A 19,976-nucleotide genomic window follows, 5' to 3' on the forward strand; every position below is an offset into this window, starting at 1 on the left:
TTCAAACAATTACCAGACCCCAGTGTAACAAAGTGATATGAGTTTTCAAGGATGTGATATTAATCCATCAGAATGGCATCCACAGCTTCAAAAACAAACACTCACAATTCTCAATTATAACAATAATAAAGACCATATATTACAGACATAAGTATTAAAAATTACTATGCATAAGTATTCTGTCATTTTTATCTATATGAAAATTTGAGGAACTTCTATTATTTTCATAAAGACAGAGTTAGCATGATTAATACATGGGTGGAAACAATATACATTTTTTTCTTTTCTAATAATACGTTTGAATTTTTCTCTAAGTGAAAAATCCATTGTATTCTTAAAATAGAGCGGAAATTTTCATCCTTCAACATTAAATATGTGTACTGCAGTTTAAATCACAGGATATAAAAAATGCCCATGCTTCTGATGGTTGCATTTTACTCAGGTTCATGAAATAAGAAAATTACTTTTACTTTGATACAGCTTTATTCTACTTGAGCCAGATTATAGATGTCAGGAGTAAATTATGTTCTTCACCTTCACTGCCTTTACTCAGTGAAATACAATTATTCAGTTGTTATTTGAAGACAATTGTATTGCACAAAGTGCAATTAGTTATGTTGCCCTTTGAGTATATCTTAATCAAAATGTAATACAATTATTCAGAACTGTATTAAACATGTAACAACTACATAAATAAATGAAATGATGTTGCTTTGAGGAGGTCAGCAGAGTGATGATACCTTAAAGTTATTATAATTCATATTTTGTGAACCAAACCTGTTGGTTTAATTACAATAATTTGTTATAAAATATGCTAAAGTTACAAGTAATTATTAATTGGAAAATCTCTTATTTACAATGCTGAAAAGCTTATTTACAGACTCATCTTTCAGGTACGTTTCTTTATTTCTAAAATATATTTGCTTATTTTGTTTCCTAGGTTATTCAGATAAATTTTGAAGAATTTGATCTGGAGATTGGCTATGACACACTGACAATTGGTGATGGAGGAGAAGTGGGTGATCCTAAAACTGTACTTCAAGTGTAAGTCTTTCTCATTTCCAATTTGTATATATTACAGAATATCATTAATGCGTTTTTTGATGAGTGTAAATAGTGATTAGAATCAAGTAAATCTCAAAAAACCCTAATCTTACTGAGCTTCTAAAATTACCGAAGGTGACAGTTTAAATTCATTGTTGTATGTTTACTGTTCTGAAATCAGAAAGATACAGGCTAGACATCAGAAAAGAAAAAGATAAGCTAAAATCAGAAATTTCAAAAGACATAGTCTGTGCATTCATCTGCAGACATGTAAATCTTTAGGGGCTATTGTGCTCGCTTTGTAACTGTGTTCTCAAATTAAAAGTATATAAGAACATAATTAAAAATAGATAAATGGACAACTTGCACATAAACTTTTACAATCTCCTAGCAAGCTTAGTATGACAAAAGATGTTCTATAGGATCTTGACCTTAAAGTGCTTATTGACTACTGTAGATAACTCAAAAAATTAGTTAAGATAGTGAAGAAAATTACTACAGAGAAAATCTGAGCAGGATATTGCCTAAGCCATATATGATTACAAGTCAGACAGCATTGAGTATTAAATAAGATTTTTGTCATCCATTAGACTTCTAGAACATGTGAGCCCAGATATATATAGAGGTATATACTTAACAACCATTGATTAACTTCAGAATCTGTATTTCTCAGATACTTGTGATGAAAACTGATCTTATAATAATGACAGCCTCAAGTATTATTTATTTGCAAAATTTTGACGACAGCAGTATAACCCAGTGTTTATTCCTTTATTCTGTTTATTCCTCAGTCATTTGAAAATATGCAGAATGCTGTAATTAGATATTACTTGTAGTCTGTCATTTTATGTAGCTCCAATTCCATTCTGAGTAAATAATTCAATGTTTTGTAGGAGAAATGAAGGCCTCTTAAAATACATTGTAGTAATTTTTTTCAAATATGACTCAATTTTATGCAAAAAAAAATCAAACCAAACAAATATGTTGTTTATTGTTTAGTAATTATATTTTACCCATAAGGGATTGTCTGCTACTTAGAAAAGATTTTTGAAAAAGGCCAAATAATATTTAGCTGTTATTTTAAAATAAACTGGCCTCTCAGTAAGTACCTTATCTTATCATTAGTTCAAATAAGTTACAAATTTAAAACATAGATCAGAACAGAAGCAGATGTGATGAATGTTTAGTACAAAATATGTTTAAACAAAACCAAAAAGAACAGCAAAATTAGGATTCCTTAGAATGATATTCCCTGCAGTATATTGAATGGAAAAGTTTTAATAGTATTTTTATATATTGCAACTTTCCATTACTCACCATAAGAAGGATACCAAGAATTTGTATGGTTTGAGTACCTTAAACCCAATGTTTACCTTTTTTTCTTTCCTAATTTCCTAATGCAAAACTTTGAGCAGAAAATACAGTTTTTCAAGATTTGCAGATTTTTGTCATCAGTTTCCCCTTAGATGATTTATCTTTCAGGGGATAGACTGTCTGACCTTTTATTTTTAACTGTTTTTGTAATCATTCTACCCCTTCTTATCAATGAGAGGACCAGCGTTTGGCCAAATATTTTAGGTGCAATTACTTTAGGATAATGCAAAGCTTCTTCAGTGGATCATAGATGTGATAATTGTTACTAATTATAGTTTTGAGAAGTGAGGAAGTACTATAATTTCTATTTTAGGAACAGTACCAAGTTTTCAAAACATATTTCTGATAATGCAGGAATTCCATTTCAGGTATTCTTAGATTCCTAAACTATATTGAATATCTTCTTATGTGGAAAGAGCATTTATTAAGTATTAATTCACCAGGTCTTACTAAAATTTAACTAAAGTATTGTTTTTCGTTAGTACCTGAATTACAGTGACACATTGATATACAGTACAATGATATTTAAAATGTTGAGTAATGTAGTAAAGCACTCTGTCCAGATTTTTTTTTTTTTTTCATTAGAGGTGTTAGTATTTTATAAAAGTATGTCTGATAAGGAGACTTATGTTGGGGAGAAATAATGCAATTACAGGATTAAAATTGTCATGAATATAAAGGAATTATGAGTCATTTTATTTAATAAAAGAGTTAATTAGAATTGTCAAGTGTTAACATATGATAAGAGAATCTGTTCTGTAAATAAATAGGTAAAAAAAAAATAAATAATTATTACCATAGAGATCGCGGAAAAGCAAAAAATCCGCCAATTAATTTGTGGGGTTTTAATATTAGATAACATTGTATAATCAGCCACACATATATTATTTTTGTTTACCAGTGGAATGATGGCTTATTATTCTGTTATCAGAAGTATCAATGTCAAAGTTATTAAGATTAAAATGCATTAAAAAATTATGTGGAAGATGGAACATAATTGAGTACTGTAAAAAAATTATAAATCTTTTCTCCTGTGAGCCATGCAGACTTTATCTGAAATATGATGCATAGCAAATAAAGCGGCTATTATATGATTTAATTTTTGGATTTTAAATTTTAAAATAATCATCTTTCCTCCAACAAATTGCTGAAGAACATTGGTTTGAGTATGTCTGGTTTATGTGTAAATTATGTGAAATCTTTTATCTTAAAGTTTATCAAAGTTAATCAGGAAACTTATCCAAGTGTTTGATCCACTAGTTTTACTGAGCACTGCTAGATAGGAAGGTTCAGAACCAAAAACTGAATTTAAATGGCATTTAGATAGAATTATGCTTCCTAAATTGGAATTGTAGTCCTGACAATTCCTACTCTGCTGGTGCTAATTACAGAAGGAGCTAAACTCTAAAGCCATTTCAGTACTTGCCATTAAGTTTCTAATGGTGCCTGTAACTCTGTGCCTATATATACCCAGCAACATGGCAAACTCTCCAGTCTAGTGAGCCTGGCCCCCAAGTGAACTTAAATCTGAATGGAACACATTTTTTGTGTGTTTGACAAGATGACTAAAATGACGTCATTCTTAGTGCTTTCCTATGGAACTAAGATCTTTGCAAGGTGGACCGGTGTTAAATTTTATTACCAAGGGATAGAGGGATAGTCCTCCTTCATACATCAGTCACAGCACTTTTCCAGGATGTTTGGAAGTCTGCTTTCAGTGGCTTGGTCTGACAGTTGCCGCAGGTGATTTTTAATGTAATACACATCTGAGCACAGTAGCATGCATCTGGAAAATCCAGTGCACAAGGCACGAAAGCCATTCTTACTCTTTTAGTATGTTTGCTGTGTTGAGTGTATATGTATACAACCTCCCATATTACAAATCGTCTTCAGCAGATGGAGAGTGTTGAAATCTTCTGAATATCTTCTAACCGTCTTCAGGGTACTCTCTCAGGAGGAATGTATGTCATTAGCACATGGGAGAGGTAGTTCTGCAGTCCTAGAGGAAGAGGTGGAGAACACCCTGCTGAGTGTCATAACGGTTAAGCTGTTTAATAAAAAAGGAGGCATCATAATCGCATCTATCCATTTCTACTGTTGACAGTGTTCGTTACTCAGCTTATGAAAGGGAAGGTGTAAGAACTTGATTCCAGAAGAGGACTCTAGGTAATGAATCCAAATAATCTGTGGCCCCAAAGTCTTCCCAAATATTGTACAGGAATCCCTAAGCAATTAAAAAAGAGCAACAAGTGATTTCTGTATTCTGTTTATTGGTTCTTATTTTCAAAAACTGTATTTTTTCCCATGTACTATTTCATTTAAAAATATATGGGTTTTTTGAAATTTGTATGCCTTTAAAAAATGTATTTATAATTGACTTCAGGAAACAGATATGATAAAAAATTTGATGACTGTTTATCATAGGAATTATTCTGTCTGACACAACAGAGATAAATATTCCCAATGGCCTTAATATTCTCAAAATGTACGGTCAGTCACCAGTGACAATTACAAAACTCTGTTAGCCATTACATCAGTGTTGTTTCTGAGGAACTTTCTGTTAATCTATTAATTTGGCAAAGACTGAACTCATTGAAGACACTTTCCCATAGTGAGGGAATGAGCAGTTAGTACATTATTTTGGCCAGACATTTACTCGATCAATTCTGGCAAGAGTCTTTGTAGTAGCTCCATCTGTGAACACAGATGTGGGAAATAGACATGAAATTCTCCCACAGCAGAGTATGAAATACAAGCTAAAAAAGACCAGAGGGGAGAACTAAAATTAACTGCAAAATATATTTAAAATAGTCCATATGAAGTTTCAGCTAGCTTTAAAGAATGGTTAGAAATGCAAAAAACAAACTAACAGTTTTCACTCTTATACAGTCTTGTGCTTGTGATCCATTTTACAAGAATGGAAAATGTTTTGGTACTTTCTGTTTTGGTACACTCTGTTTTAGTCGATAAACTCTTACAAAATTTGAGACAAAGTTTTGGGAAAAAAAATGGAATATAACATAAAACTGCAGCTTTCCCAAACAGAAAGACTTTTTGCTGTCACACTATTTCATTCCTCAAACAAAATGCACATTTAAGATTGCATTGTCTTGCAAATTTTTGCAAACTACATGAAAAGTGAAAAAAGAAAAAAAAAAAAGCGATGTTTAGTTCCTTCCAATTAATCAACATCCTGTAGCATTAGGAGGTTTTAAAGTTGTGATATTTGGTATTTTTGTTAATGAAGGAATGAATGTTAGCTGAGTCTGTCAGGCACATTCTGCCATTGTTGTGGTAGAGGTGATGAGGAGAGGTGACAGAGTGCAGGGAACATATGGACCTTCGTGATAGTATTGCTATTTAAGAATAACAACTTTGTCTTAAATATGCAATGTGTGTATTCCAGAGTGGGAAATTGTATATCAGAGAAACGCTTTTTTGGAAGAATAAGTGCAGCTCCTCATTATGGGCTTCTAGTGCCATTTGATATGCCCACATGTGTCCAAGCCATGCACACAGGGCTGCCAGATAAGATTTAAGATTAGGCGGGAGGCATGTCTTTCTGGACCAACAACTGGAAGTGAGATGAAATATTTCAGTACAACACAAGCAGTAGTTGCTTGTGTTTGTAGACTGCTATCAAATCTGCTGTAATTGGACACTTATGACCTGTATTGGCTAACCAGTCAGATAACTAATTTGGTGTGAAGTGGATACAGTGAATTTAAAAACAAAAAAACATAAAAAAAAATACTTAATAGTTATTTACATTCCTTACAAAGAGAGAAAAAAAAAAAACACAAAAAAACCTAGGTACTTAATGACTTTACAGATTTTTTTTTTCTATCTATAGGTTAACTGGGAGCTTTGTACCAGACTTAATTGTGAGCATGAGCAATCAGATGTGGTTGCACCTTCAAACGGATGAAAGCGTGGGCTCAATCGGTTTCAAGGTTAACTACAAAGGTAACAATACATTATTGGAAGCAAATTTAATGGTGTGATAAAAATTAAGCCAGTATTATGGAATGCTTTTCTTTTATGTTAGGGGATGCATTCTATTTCCAGTTCTGTCAGTTTCAAAAACAAGAAAATGCAAGCTGAGTTGAAAAAAAACCAAAAAAAATGAATTTGTTCTCTTTAAAGGTCTTACGTCACTTAAATCTGCACACATTTTATTTGGTGTGTTTTTACAACAGTTGCTTTTTGGCACATAGTTTTAAATTTATGTTCTGTTATTTCATGTTGAAAAATATTAAAATGAAATAATTCTATGATTATTTAAAGCTAAATGTGTAAAGAAAATGAATACTTCCTAGATTCTTTTGGAAATTAATTGTGCCTACCACAGCAGAAAAAAAACCTCCACAAATGAAGAATTTGAATTACTTATGAGTTTTGGGCCAAGACAAAGAAAAACTTACCTAATAATATTGCTCTTTATGGCCTTTAAATGTGAGGGATCTGTAATGCATAACATAAACCAGCTGTTGCTATTTGATATTTCTAGGGGAACATACAGTTTTCATATAGCATGAAAAGCAGAACCAACCAAAAAATTAAGAATAGCATATATATATACACCTCTGTATTATTACAGAACTAGTTATATTTATTATTTTTATCTTAGATTTAACATCGCTGCATGTATTTCTTGCAACAAATTTTTAAATTGTTTGGTTCCTGCCTACCACCAAAACTGAATAATCAAAAGTATGATTATTCATCAAAATTATTCATTAAAAGGGGAGGGAGGAAAGGCAAAAGTTAAACCAACAATGAAGTCTGTTAGAAGTAGAGCTGATGTTGAGGAGGGGCAGATGGAGTGAGTAAGCATATTGCAAGTAAAGCTGCACAATGTCACTTGCTGGTTTGTTCTGTCCATAGCTTTCCTTTGGCTGTTTGTGTATATTAGGCTCTATAGTGGTATGGCACAAGTGCACTTGTGCTCTCTTGGTATTCAGATCTAGTGAAGTAAGGTAGAAAGATCTTACTATTTTGTTTCATCGTAGTTACTAAGACCTGGGATTTCCACATTCCAGCTGTTTAAAAGGGCAGGAGAAATATAAATAAGTTTAAGAATTTGTTAATATAGCAAAATTTGAACCATAGCTCAGTAGAAAAGAAAAAAAAAGAAACTTTTTAAGATCTGAATTCAAAATAATTTGCACAGCTCAAGTAGTTGTTTCCTTTATTTACAGGATTCTTTTCTAGTAAAATTAATTTTACTTGCAACAATTTTAGTTTGCAGAAGGCAGAGGGTTATTGTCTACTGTCTTACAATCTACCACTCTGTTGTTTTATTCATGAGTTACATTTATTCTTAGAAGCTATAGTTCTGCAAGAATAAAATTAATTGAATATGAATAGGTAGAAGGGGAGAGAAAGGGTGAACATTCACAATCTCATCTCCATATAATCAACTCTGTGATTGCACACCTAGATATTGAGTCTCTAATTCTCTCTTGCCCTACACTGGTACTTTACACTAGCTCACTAAATAGCATTTGAATGCATCAAGCATTCAATGGATAGGCCCTGTGTGGTGGGTTTTTTTTGTTTTATTTTGATTTTTTTTCCCCCAATTTAGAGTATGGGATATTTTTTTTCGTATCAGTTGCCTTGCTTTAATCCCTGAGAGTATGTGTTCACTAGAGATGCCGGAAGCCAGGATATGTTCCCTTAACATGGGAAGGAAGGGAAAGGAGGGTGCAGGTTTGGGGGTTTGCTGTTTTTTTTGTTTGGTTGTTTTTTTTCTTTGTGTTTAGGTACTTTCTGTTAATGATAGTAGTCTCTGAAAAGAGACATCTACATGGGTAGTATTTTGGATAAAAAGCTGGTTTACAATTAAAGTTTTGGAACTTAGGAATTGGAAGTTGAGAAAAAGTCCAATAAGGTACTCTGAGCAATTGAGTTAGAACAGTATGTTCAGGGCTATGACATATCATGGACTTCTTTACTAGAATCAAAAAAATTGCAAAGACTTTTCTCTAAAAAATGTTCCGAATTATTTAAGAGAATTGTGATTTCTGGGAGTCAGGGTCAGAGGACATTTTAGTTTAGGCAACTACATGAATTATTACGAATGCATGCCCAGCTTGCTTGTGTTTCTCTTCAATGGACTAGATCAAATTCCGTTCCTATAAATTGTCCCTTTCCACCTCACAATTTCCACTATCCACTCAGACACCTAACTATGGCTGACATTGTATCTATTTATATATATAATATAAATAGATCTTGTAAGTTTCTGCTTACATAAAAGGTGCAATTACATTAACATTTTAGATTAGAATGAGCAGTGTGATTTTTGAACTGAATATTCTTCTGATAATTCCCACTCCCATTGCTTTAGTTTTCATCACAGAGCAATCTTGAACGACGCAAATTGCATTCCTTTGAGGTAATCACAGAATCACACAGAATCACACAGAATCACAGAATGGTCAGGGTTGGAGGGGACCTCTGGAGATCACCTAGTCCAACCCCCCCGCCAGAGCAGGGTCACCTACAACAGGTTGCACAGGACAGCGTTCAGGTAGGTTTTGAATGTCTCCAGAGTGGGAGACTCCACAACCTCTCTGGGCAGCCTGTGCCAGTGCTCCACTACCCTCAAAGAAGTTCCTCCTCATGTTAAAATGGAACTTCCTATGTTCAAGTTTGTGCCCGTGTTCATAAGATGCACTTGAATAGCAACAGGAATAACATTCCTTATGTGCTTCAGTTCCTACTGGGCATTTATCAGGACCTGATAAAGCTTGTCCAAAGTAAAACTACTAAAACACAATGAAATTCTTCTAGATAATATAGATGTTGTCTCTTCTATTTTTTCACCTTACAGACTTGCTTATGTTGGAGTTAATGACCTGATAACATATTTAATAACAGCACTTGCTAATTGCTAAAATAATTTCCCACTAAAATGTTTTGATGCCTGAATATCTGCTTCTGTGCATCCTGAGACTCAACTGACTACAGAGGTAGTGGAGATGTGCATGTCTCATCCCATCAAAATTCATAAAGACATTCTTCAATCTAGTTGACATCTAGGTCTGAGTCTGGCAGGCTTTTTCAAGAACGGAGATTGTTCTGAGTCCTACATGGAATATGACGGCAGGAGCAGAAGGTTGTGGGATGTCATTACCCAGTGCCCTTTACCCATTGTCCTTCAAAATAGTATGCTTGCTCAAGGTGCGAGATAGAAGGTCACATCTTTTATGACGGGGATAGAATTGAATATGCTGTATCATTTGTAATGATAGAAATAGACAAATGAATTTTTAAATACCTTTGCATTAGTAGGTTTTCAGCTGAAGAACTCTTTTAAATTTATGTTATTGCCGGAGCTAACAGTTTATTCTCTTTTATGTAACTGCCATTTGAGAGAATCTACTAAGTCTTTGTGAAATAATAAACAACTTTGTCTTCTTCTAGACTAAGATGTTGCATGTGGAGTTATTTTATGGTTTTAATAGCTAGATCCATTGTAATTATTTAAGTATAAAGTAGAGATTTAAACATTGGAGAGAGCGTTTGTTGTTGTTTTGAGTTGTTGTTGTTTTGAAATTCCTTTTCCAGTATCCCATAAAATAAAACTGCTCAGGAAGGTAGAATAATAAATAACAGGAATGGGCAGGACAGAAATACAGAAGTCAGAATTTACAAGTCATAAGGCAGAAATACAAGTTATAATTTTGGGGGATTGTTTGAAAATACTAGTCGATTCCTTTTGATATGAGACCAGACTTTATTGCCTCTATACTTGCCAAACAAAACAGATAAATAATGGATTCTTCTTAAGCTTCCCACATCAGTGTTATGAAAGTAAATTCAAAATTAATATTCATTACTGATGAGAAGTTGCCTGAATACTTTGCATCATTCAGTATTTCAGGAAGTGGTGCCATATTGTCACAGTAGCACTTCTATTGACAAAGCCATGGTGAAGAGGAAAGAAGTGTCTGTCTAAACAATAGTGGAGAAGCAATCTCCAACATATTTAAACACTGAAACTGAATGGTCTTCATCTATAATTGATGAAAAAACAGCTGCACAAAATACAAGGCAAACTGATAACCTTCAAAGACTATAAACCCATTTTTTTAAGGTCATAAGATTTTGAAGAATTGTGACTTTATTTCATTTTGCAATAACTGATTGAAAATCTAGCAGTGGAATATTATAGTTCTTGGAAAATTATACATGAGAACCCTAACTGCAATCGCTTTCATATGCAATAGCTTCCTTTTGTAACTTTGGACCTATGTAAAAACTAATTTAATAAAAATTATGCCTTATACACTTTTCCAAACTAAACTCTTTTCACAGAATTTGTGTGATTAGAGAATAAAGTAAATAATCATGGTGCAAATTCATAGAAAAAAATATTTTAAGGAATGAAATCAGTAATGTAAACATATAGTACAAAACCATCCTGTATTAGCATAGTATAGGCAAGCTGAACTTCTGTTTAGGTCAGATTTGAGTCCTCTGAAACAAAAGGAAACTACCCTCAGGGCAATCTAATTCTGCTGGTTTCTGATATCACACCCTCAGTCTCTGAGCAGTGGCCAGATCTGAGGGATTTTTTTGCTTTTGGTGTGTCTGTTTTATTTTTTACTACACAGTAGTAAAACCTCTTAAATCAGTAGGTTCTCGTGGTAGCTCTGCCTCCTATCAAGAAAAAGCTGTGTGATTTTGTTGTTAACTATGATAATACATCAGACAAATGCTAATTTTAATTGTATGAGAAAATAAAGTTGAAGTGTAACGATAAGTTTTGGAAGAGGCTCTTCTAAGATGCCAGACTAGTTAGGAGTGTAGGTAAAAAGTGAGTATGAAGCAAAGTAGATTTGCTTATTCAATTTTCTGCATCAATGATCTGATTTTAGGGTATGGGATTTACACTTTGACACACAGTATTTCAAAAGATTTCTTTTTGCTTAAAGCATAACTTTCATCTTGCTTCAACCAGTGTGACTTGTGTTCCTGAGTGCTTGGGGTGCTATTGCAGCCTGGGGTAGCCTTCTGGAGTTTAGTGTGAATGTGGATCATATTTTCCTAGCAGTAAGCACTGAGCTGCAGACACATCTGAGATTTTATGTCACAGATGGCACAGAGAGGTTTTTCCATCACTAACTGTTCAACAGCACTTGCTTTTCTGTTGGGGACAGAATACTGGATGGTCTGAATTGTTTGTTTTTTAAATACTACCTAATCCTTCTTTTATGAGGAAGAGGGAAGTGAAGCTTTTGTACATTCTGCACTTCAAAATCCAGAATTAAATCTCTGTCACACTTCTCCTTTCTGAACAGTTCAGTCTTATCCATTTCAGTTTATATAATCTTGCAGTATTTTCACTTTTCTGATTATTTCTGTTACCTTTGTACCCACTGACAGGATCATGCCAATGATTTATTTAGTTGGATTCTATTTCTTGTGCATCCTAACTTCATTTTGCAGAAAGAATGACAGGGAGGGATTCACACTGATGGCAAAAATCTCTGTGCTAAATCAGTGCAAATGATTTTAAACCTTGTAATTCTCATGATTAGTTCAAATTCTCAAATACAAATACTACGTTGTATTTATATATAAAAAAATGAACACTTTTTTTCTGTGCAACCCCACTAACCAATAGATAGTTTATGAATACAGAACAACTTTCTCTGTACCTGATTCCATTTCTTCTGAAAGTGTGTTATTCACAAGTTTTGTAATTCAAGCTCTTTACTATTTCAGATCTTGAATATATTAAGCAAAAGGGCATCAACTGCAGAAAGCTGGGGCACCTTCCTTGTTAACTTACTGCCAAGATAAAAATTGGTTTTGTATTTTACTCTCTTTGTTCTTCCTCCTTTTTTGGCCACAACTCACTGCAAGCTTTTTTGGTAACAGGCCCTACTTTGTCAGTATTATCCAAATGTTTTATTGATCATTTTATCTAAATTGAAAAAAAAAAAAAAAAAAGTATTGGACATAAGGTATAAGAGTTCCTGCTTGTAATCCCTAGATTGTAAGAATTTGAGAACAACTATACAGAGTCATAACAAAGATCCCTTTAACTGAGTGTCATATAAGAAAAATAGAGCAAGCAACAATATAGTCATACTTCTCCAGAATGCTTTCCTACACTAAAAGCTTGTGGCACAGAGGCTTCCTAAATCCATTCTATTTAAGTAAGTAACTCTTGCTAGTTTTTCATCCATGACTTTGTCTATTTTTCCTCTTAAGCCCATGTACACTTTTAGTATTCTGAATATTTTATGGCAAGGACATTCCAATGAAGAAGTATTTCCTTTTGCTCACTGTAGTTTTACTGTCTTTGTCTGATGCCTTTTCATTCTTTTCATAGAGAATACAGTGTATTTAATCTTCCATTTTACTGCTTACTCAGTTTTGCAGGACTTTTCTTTATTTCTTCCCAGGTGGTTGTCCTATTGCGGCTCTGTGTAAGCTAGTATTGTCAGCAGGCTTTGACATCTCACTGCTTACCTTCTTTTCCAGTATATCTACAAATACATTGCCAAAAAGGTTAGATACTAGTTCATTAGTGACTTCTCTCTTCTGAAAGAACTGACCATTTCCTTTTACCATCAATTCACTATATTTTAAGCAAACATTGCTCAAAGCCCTGTCTTTTTATGACAGAGATCCTAGTCTCTGTACAAACCTTCCATTTGTGTTTCCTCAGATGGCCTTTGTAAGTGCAAATAGTCTATGTAAACCAGATTTCTCTCGTCTCTATGCCAGCTAATCTCTCTGGAAAGCAATGGTAGGCTTCTAATGCAAGACTTTCCTTTAGAAAAGCCATACTGCTTTGTAGATGCCATTTTCATCCTTGTGTCAGATGAATCTATTCTTGATTATGATTTCTACAGTCTTGTTACATCTCAGGTTTACATCTCTGTGCTTTTCAGATGCCCCTTGGAACTCTTTCTGAGAACAGACATTGTATTTGCCCCTCTGTCCTACCATACTAAGTTTATCTTAAGGAAGAAGTCAGACATTCCTTAAGCTTTTCTACCCGCACTTCTAGTCGTATGCCTAAGCAAGCCCCAAACCAAGCTCTTTTCCTGTGACCATAGGTCCAAAAAATTACTGAGGTTTTCTGATTTTGCTTTACAGCACCCACAGAAACAGCTAGGAAAATAAGAAATTTATGTTTTTCTTTTTGATGGAGTACATATTTTGTTTATAATTATCAGTTGTTGGTAGTTTTTTTTGTTTATTGAGGGGGTTGTTTTACAATTGATCATGTGTTGTTTCTAGAAATTAAGTTCTTTCAAAACTTTGATACATACCATCAGGATAGGTTTTGTGGGGTATTTGTTTGTTTGTTTTGTGTTTTTTTAAATTACTAACTTGTTCTAGTAGATCTATTGACATCTCAGTCTTCAATAGATCATCTTTATTATTAGAAAAGTTTATGTTCATCGTACTGCTGAGATAAGAAATTTCCTATCTGTCTCAAGATATGTTTCGCATTTAAGTTTGAATAAAAAGACTAATATCGTTTTATCCACATGTTGTCAAGTCTTAGACAAGACTGCATGCAGCAATTTGACGAAGTACGTGTGTACTTCAACACACACTTATATACTTACAATCCAAGAAAAAGGTCAAATGTTAGTACATTATTTGTAATTTATTAATGTTCAAAACAATATACTTAAGTCATATGTTTTTTCAGTGAGAAACCTAGATTAATGTTGCATCAAATTTGCTCTTTCATAGCTCCTTAAATGGTATTTCTGACTTGTGAAAAGGCTGTGCAGGTCTAAATGAAAGTCTTAAAATTTTCATCTAGTAGGAGGTTAAAAAATTATAAAATTGTGTGCAGCTATTCGAATTTACCTTTTAAATAAATTATTACCAGTATTGCTTTTAACTCTGTAATCTTTCAATACAAATATACTGGTCTCAGGTCATATGAGAACTAAAATTAAACTGTGCCTCAAAAAGCTGCTGCATCAAAATGGGTGTGGGGTTTTTTGTTGTCTTTTCAAATAAGTTCTGAAAGGAGTATATTTTTGTTATTGAGAAACTTCCATGTTTCTGTTAACTTTACCAAATTTGTGAAAACAGGTCTTCAGTCTAATTTCCCCAGAAGAGTTATTTGTTGGTCCTTGCTGCTTCTGTTTGATTATTGATTTTAATTCTGATTTCTCTACATGTTAGCATTGTTTAAGATTATGTTCTCCAAGTTGATTTATAAAATGAGATTATTTGTCTTCAACAAAGCTTAATTTGATATTCATATTTCTACTTAATGGTTTTGTTTGGTTAAAAGGAAGGTAATTATTTCCATGGCACACAATTTATGATCCTTTTGTGGCAAATCCCCTCATGTCAGGGGAGAGCTGGTTAGACAAATTGTTATTTGAAGGTGACTCCCACAACTTTTAAATTTTGTTCTATAAAACTGTAGGTCATCCTCTCTGGTTTACAATATTTAATTAAAAGCATTTAGCAATCAAACCTTTTATGATAGTATTATCTATAAAGAAGAGCAGAAGGGTTTTCTCTGCTCTGACATTAGTCTGCTGAGCAATATGAATACACTACATACGGAAAGGTCATCTTTTTCTATGTCCTTAAGTATTAGCTACTGCTTGAATGAGGACACTGAGCTAAATGGCTGTTAGTCTGACTCATCCTCCTCAACATTTCATCGTGAATTGAATTGCATTCAGCTCTCCTGTCTTATTTATTAGGCATATATCTTACAAGAGACTAACAATTTACTTCTGGTTTGGGGGTAAAAAATATACCCAAAACTGCTTGTTTATTTGTGGGAGTTAGGTGAAAATTTTCTTATGAACATTTCTGAACTCTATCTCTGCAGCAGAAAGCAAGAACCCATAGACAGGTATTAAAGCAATTCATGCATTTGGAAAGATCCTCCTGGGCAAAGGGTAGAATTTGCAACCCCACCGTGACTGAATAGCAGTTTAAATACCTTGAGCTGAAGATCTCTAAAAAGTGCCGTGAATATAGAGTTCTGTGTCCATATTTATTATTTTATTTATATCTGAATGAATTTATCTCAATATTTACAATACATATTTTTTGTGTTCTCCACCAACTAGCCATGATGTCTTAAAAAATGGAGAAAAAAAACCCCAACCTAGCTCTTTTCTCTGCATATTTTACAACAGTGAGAACTTTGTATGCCTGATTAACCTCCTTTTACCACACTTCAATCTGAGTTGATGGAGGTGCCCCCCGTGGCTCTACCACACCCATTTTCTTGAAGTGTTTTGCAGCCTCTGGCAATGTTTTCTTTCAAAACTTTAAGATCTGTTTCCTTCTACATCAGCCTAAGAAAAGGTGTCAGAAGCAAGATTTCCACCTGTTTGTCTGTTGGAGTAACATCATAGCATAGTTGTTACTAAATTTCTGTAGTTGTTGGTATTTCATGCAACAGAGAGCTAGAAATTTACTTTACTTCGTTGGATGAAGACTAAAGCTACTTTTTGGGTTTTGTGTACTTCAGTGTGTAGGACAGCTACAAGCAGGTAGGCACTGCATTTAAAATCTAGTCAGAACTTAAATTTAAAATGCGTGTATGTATGGAGGTTTTTCAAAACGTTTCCAGCTAAAATACTCGGAAGAATCAGCGTAACCGGTTGAGGTTTTGCACTTCTCTTACTTGGACCTCTGATTTTTCCATACTGCCAAGCATTTTTCCATGAGAATGTTTTTGGTTTTGTTGTTGTTCTTTTTCCCTCAAGTCAATAATCAATTTTTGTAAGTGCTATTACTCTAGAAAACAACTACAGCAACAGGGCCTTTTCATCATGTATTTTCATGTTATGAGAAACCTCTATCAATTAATTAGATTGTATTAGAGTAGACTGTATCTTACATTTATTGATGGCTTTTTGTTTCAGTTTGCTGTTGGTTGGCCTTTTCTGTAACATATTTCCAGAGAAAACACGGATGAACTATAAAGCTTTAGATTTGCCCAGCTGTTGTGGGTTAACCCCAGCAGGCAGGGAAGGCCCACACAGCCCCCGGGCTCACACCCCACACAGCTGGGCGGGGAAGAGAATCAAAAGGGTAAAAGTGAGAAAACTTGTGTGCTGAGATAAAAAGAGAATAATAGATAAAAGCAAAAGCTGCATGTGCAAGCAAAACAAAAAAAAAGGATTTCATTCACTACTTCCCATCGGCAGGCAGATGTTTAGCTATTTCCAGGAAAGCAGGGCTCCACCACACGTAATGGTCACTTGGGAAGACAAACTCCATAGTTCTGAATGACCCCCCGTTCCTCCTTCTTCCCCCAGCTTTTATTGCTGAGCATGACGTCATATGATATGGGGTATCCCTTTGGTCATTTGGGGTCAGCTGTCCCAGCTGTGTCCCCTCCGAATTGCTTGTGCACCCTCAGCCTACTCACTGGTGGGGCAGCGTGAGAAGTGGAAAAGGCCTTGATGCTGCGTAAGCACTGTTCAGCAATAGGTAAAACATCAGTGTGTTATCAACACTTTTCATCACAAATCCAAAACATAGCACCACATGAGTTTCTGCGAAGAAAATTAACCCTAGCCCAGCCCAAACTAGTACATCAGCTCACTATATGATGATGCTTACTTCCAAAGATGGTGCACAGATAGCCCATTAAATATTAAATTTGCCTTAATCTCGTTAATTATTTTATGAACTGTTGAGTCCACACTTTCATTTTAATTGGTGTCATTGCCAACTTTTCGGTATGATTGAATCCTCATTGTATTTTGCTGGTGCTGAGGCAACAGTTTATTAAAAGCTAGTTTTTGTGGCACAGACAACATTACGTGAATTTCTGCTTGATGAGCCTTTTTCTGCTTTTATAGAAAATCTTTAGTATATAGAGGTGTTTGTTTTTTTTTTACTTACATCCTGTCTTTAGGCTTATATATGCTGATAATTCATGTTGGATATCTGAAATATATATTAAAAATCCCATTTCATCATTATATCTAAAATAAAAATTTTTGTTTACCATGATGTCATATTCTTATAAAACTATACATATGAAATAAAACACTGAGTACATAGGTTTTAATATACCTCTTAGGGTGCACATGGAATACGAATAAAAACTTGTTTCCTTTGGTTAAAATCCATAATCGTATTATGTTTAATTAATGGCTTATGCTTTTTACGTTACCATTGTACTCTCTCTGAGAAAGACCACCAGAAAGTTCCATGTTCTTTTCTTTTTTTCTTTCCCTTTACTTTCATTCCTGCATGGTGTATTTCTATGCATAAAATACTTCATGATATATGAAAAGTGCCAGAATGACAAATTGAAGATGTCCATGATGCCACAAATTTGTTATTAAAGTATTTGTGAGATGTGTGAGTCTGTGTCCCTTAAAACTGAGAAAAAATGCCATTCTCTAATATCATAAAAGGGTGCCTTTGTCTCTGTGTTGTCACATCAAAAAATAGACCATCTTCTTCTCTACTTGAATTCTAAATCTAAGCTTTTTTTTTGTTTATATTAAGAATTACGAAGGGATTCCAAAATTATTAATTTACAGCTCTTGAACAGTCAAGGCATTTATTGTATGTATGTGTCATCTGGTTAGTTGATGCTGATGGAAATGAATGTTTCCCCCGTGGTGTATATATAGCTTCTTTTTTCTAGTATGTATGGATGGGGAGAAGATGGCAGTTGCCTTAGGCTTTAGTTTTCTTTTTTTTTGTTGTTGTTTATTTAACTACTTGCAGCATGTGCAAAACACTATAAGATTCAATTTTACCAGAAAACAAAATACTACATGGACTGGCCAGTGCTCCAAGGTGATGCTAAGGTGTCCAGCCACTGAGTCTGTATTTGCTCTAAGCAGCAGCTCAAAATATCTGCCAAATTTGTTTTGTTAAAATTTCTGTGTTTTAACATCTGGATATATCTGGTCATATCTTCTCTAACTTGCAATTAATAGATTCTCCAGATGATGTAGAAAAGTCCTTACATTTACTTGGAAAGATCTGTTTGCCAGGCACTCTCTTCTCTCCCTCTCTGCTCTCTCCTCGCTCCTCTTCCTCACTCCTCCTCACTCTTCCTCTTTTCTTTCCTCCTCCCTCCCTCTAGGCGTAAATATTGTGTTAAATATTAAATAAATATCAAAACTCTTGCAGGTTTTATAAAAAGCAAACCTCTGGTCAGCTGGAGTAATACAAGTTACTTCAGTAGATGATCTAAAATTCCTTTTAGCTTCAGGAACATTTATGAAATCTGATTGAATATCTGAGAAAGTGGGTGTCAAAGAAATGCTAGGAAGTTCCAAGTTGGTATGACTAGGCAGACTTTATGATTTTCCAGAAAACGTGTTGTGGAATTTAGTGCTTTTGTTGCAATCTTTGGTCCTGTTCACTCTAAAAAGGAAATGAATATTCAGGATGATTTTTTTTTGCTTGAATCTCTGAACTTCAAGTGCAAGCTTCTACACTTGTGGATTTAGAAACTGACATTAATAGATTGAGAGAAAAGTCAGAATTTGACATTACCTGACAGAATAATTTTCAAAAGTATTTTCATGTTAATTATGACACATCCTTTAAACAGATAAGCCACTTGTGAGAATTAGAGAACATCTTAATGAATTATCACTTTTTGTAATAATAAAAATAAGCAAAAAAAAAAAATTGTCATCTGATGAAAATAATTAATGAAATATACCCATATGAATAGTATATGTCTATCTACTTATGTATACAAAAGCAGTTGAAGCTTTCTTTACACATACAAAGCTTGTGGAATATTATATGATTTTTGAACTTTTACATCTGCAATAGGAAGGAATTCTGTAACTTGCTGTTACTTTCATCTGGAGTACTGTGTCTGGCTCCAGGTTACCCAGTACAAGAAATAGATGGATTTATTGGAGCAAGTCACAGGGTCACAGAGATGATTAAAGGGCTGGAGCAGCTTTCATATGAGAAGAGGATGAGATCACTGGAGCTGTTCAGCCAGGAGAGAAGGTGGCATAGGGGTATATTATCCATGTGTATAAATACCTGTTGGGAATGAATGAAGAAGAGGGAGCCAGACTTCTCTCAGTAGTACCCAGAAGAAGCAGTTGCCACACATTAAAACATGATATTCCGTCTGGGTATAAGAAAGCACTCTTTTAGTGAGAGGACAGTCAAACACTGGAACAGGTTGCCCAGACAGGTTGCAGAATACCCATCCTTGGAGATCATTCAAAACTTGTCCTGGGCAACTTGCTGTAGGTGACCCTGTCTGAGCAGGGAGATTGGAGTAGATGATCTCTAGAGGTCCCTTCCAACCTGAATGATTCTCTGAACCTATGATTCTATGCTAGGGGAAGAAAAAATAATCAAAAGGCATCTTTTTTCTTTTAGCTGTGGGGAAAAAAATAATGGGAGAGTAAACAATTCTTTCCCTGTACTTTCCATGAAAAATTCCTTCTTTTATTTTGTTTTTAATTTTAAGTTTTGCAAAACATCTAAAGTTTTATAAAATTGTCAGCATTTATAAATTATACCATTCTGAAAATATGGAAAGCAAACATTTTCTTTTTTTAATACATTTTTTTCAG

At 34.1% G+C, this 19,976-nt stretch overlaps 1 protein-coding gene across 2 annotated transcripts in view; it reads left to right on the forward strand.

Moving 5' to 3' along the window:
• Window positions 1-19,976, forward strand: part of CSMD3 (CUB and Sushi multiple domains 3) — a 715,473-nt gene that overhangs the window by 345,813 nt on the left and 349,684 nt on the right. For both annotated transcript variants that reach the window (XM_009890359.1, XM_009890360.1), the window contains 2 exons: window positions 941-1,044; window positions 6,272-6,384. In XM_009890359.1, the coding sequence (XP_009888661.1) occupies window positions 941-1,044; window positions 6,272-6,384 (217 nt within the window). The remainder of the gene's footprint in view (window positions 1-940; window positions 1,045-6,271; window positions 6,385-19,976) is intronic.

This window comes from Charadrius vociferus, unplaced genomic scaffold, assembly GCF_000708025.1.
Source record: "Charadrius vociferus isolate BGI_N301 unplaced genomic scaffold, ASM70802v2 scaffold168, whole genome shotgun sequence".
Classification (NCBI taxonomy): domain Eukaryota; kingdom Metazoa; phylum Chordata; class Aves; order Charadriiformes; family Charadriidae; genus Charadrius; species Charadrius vociferus.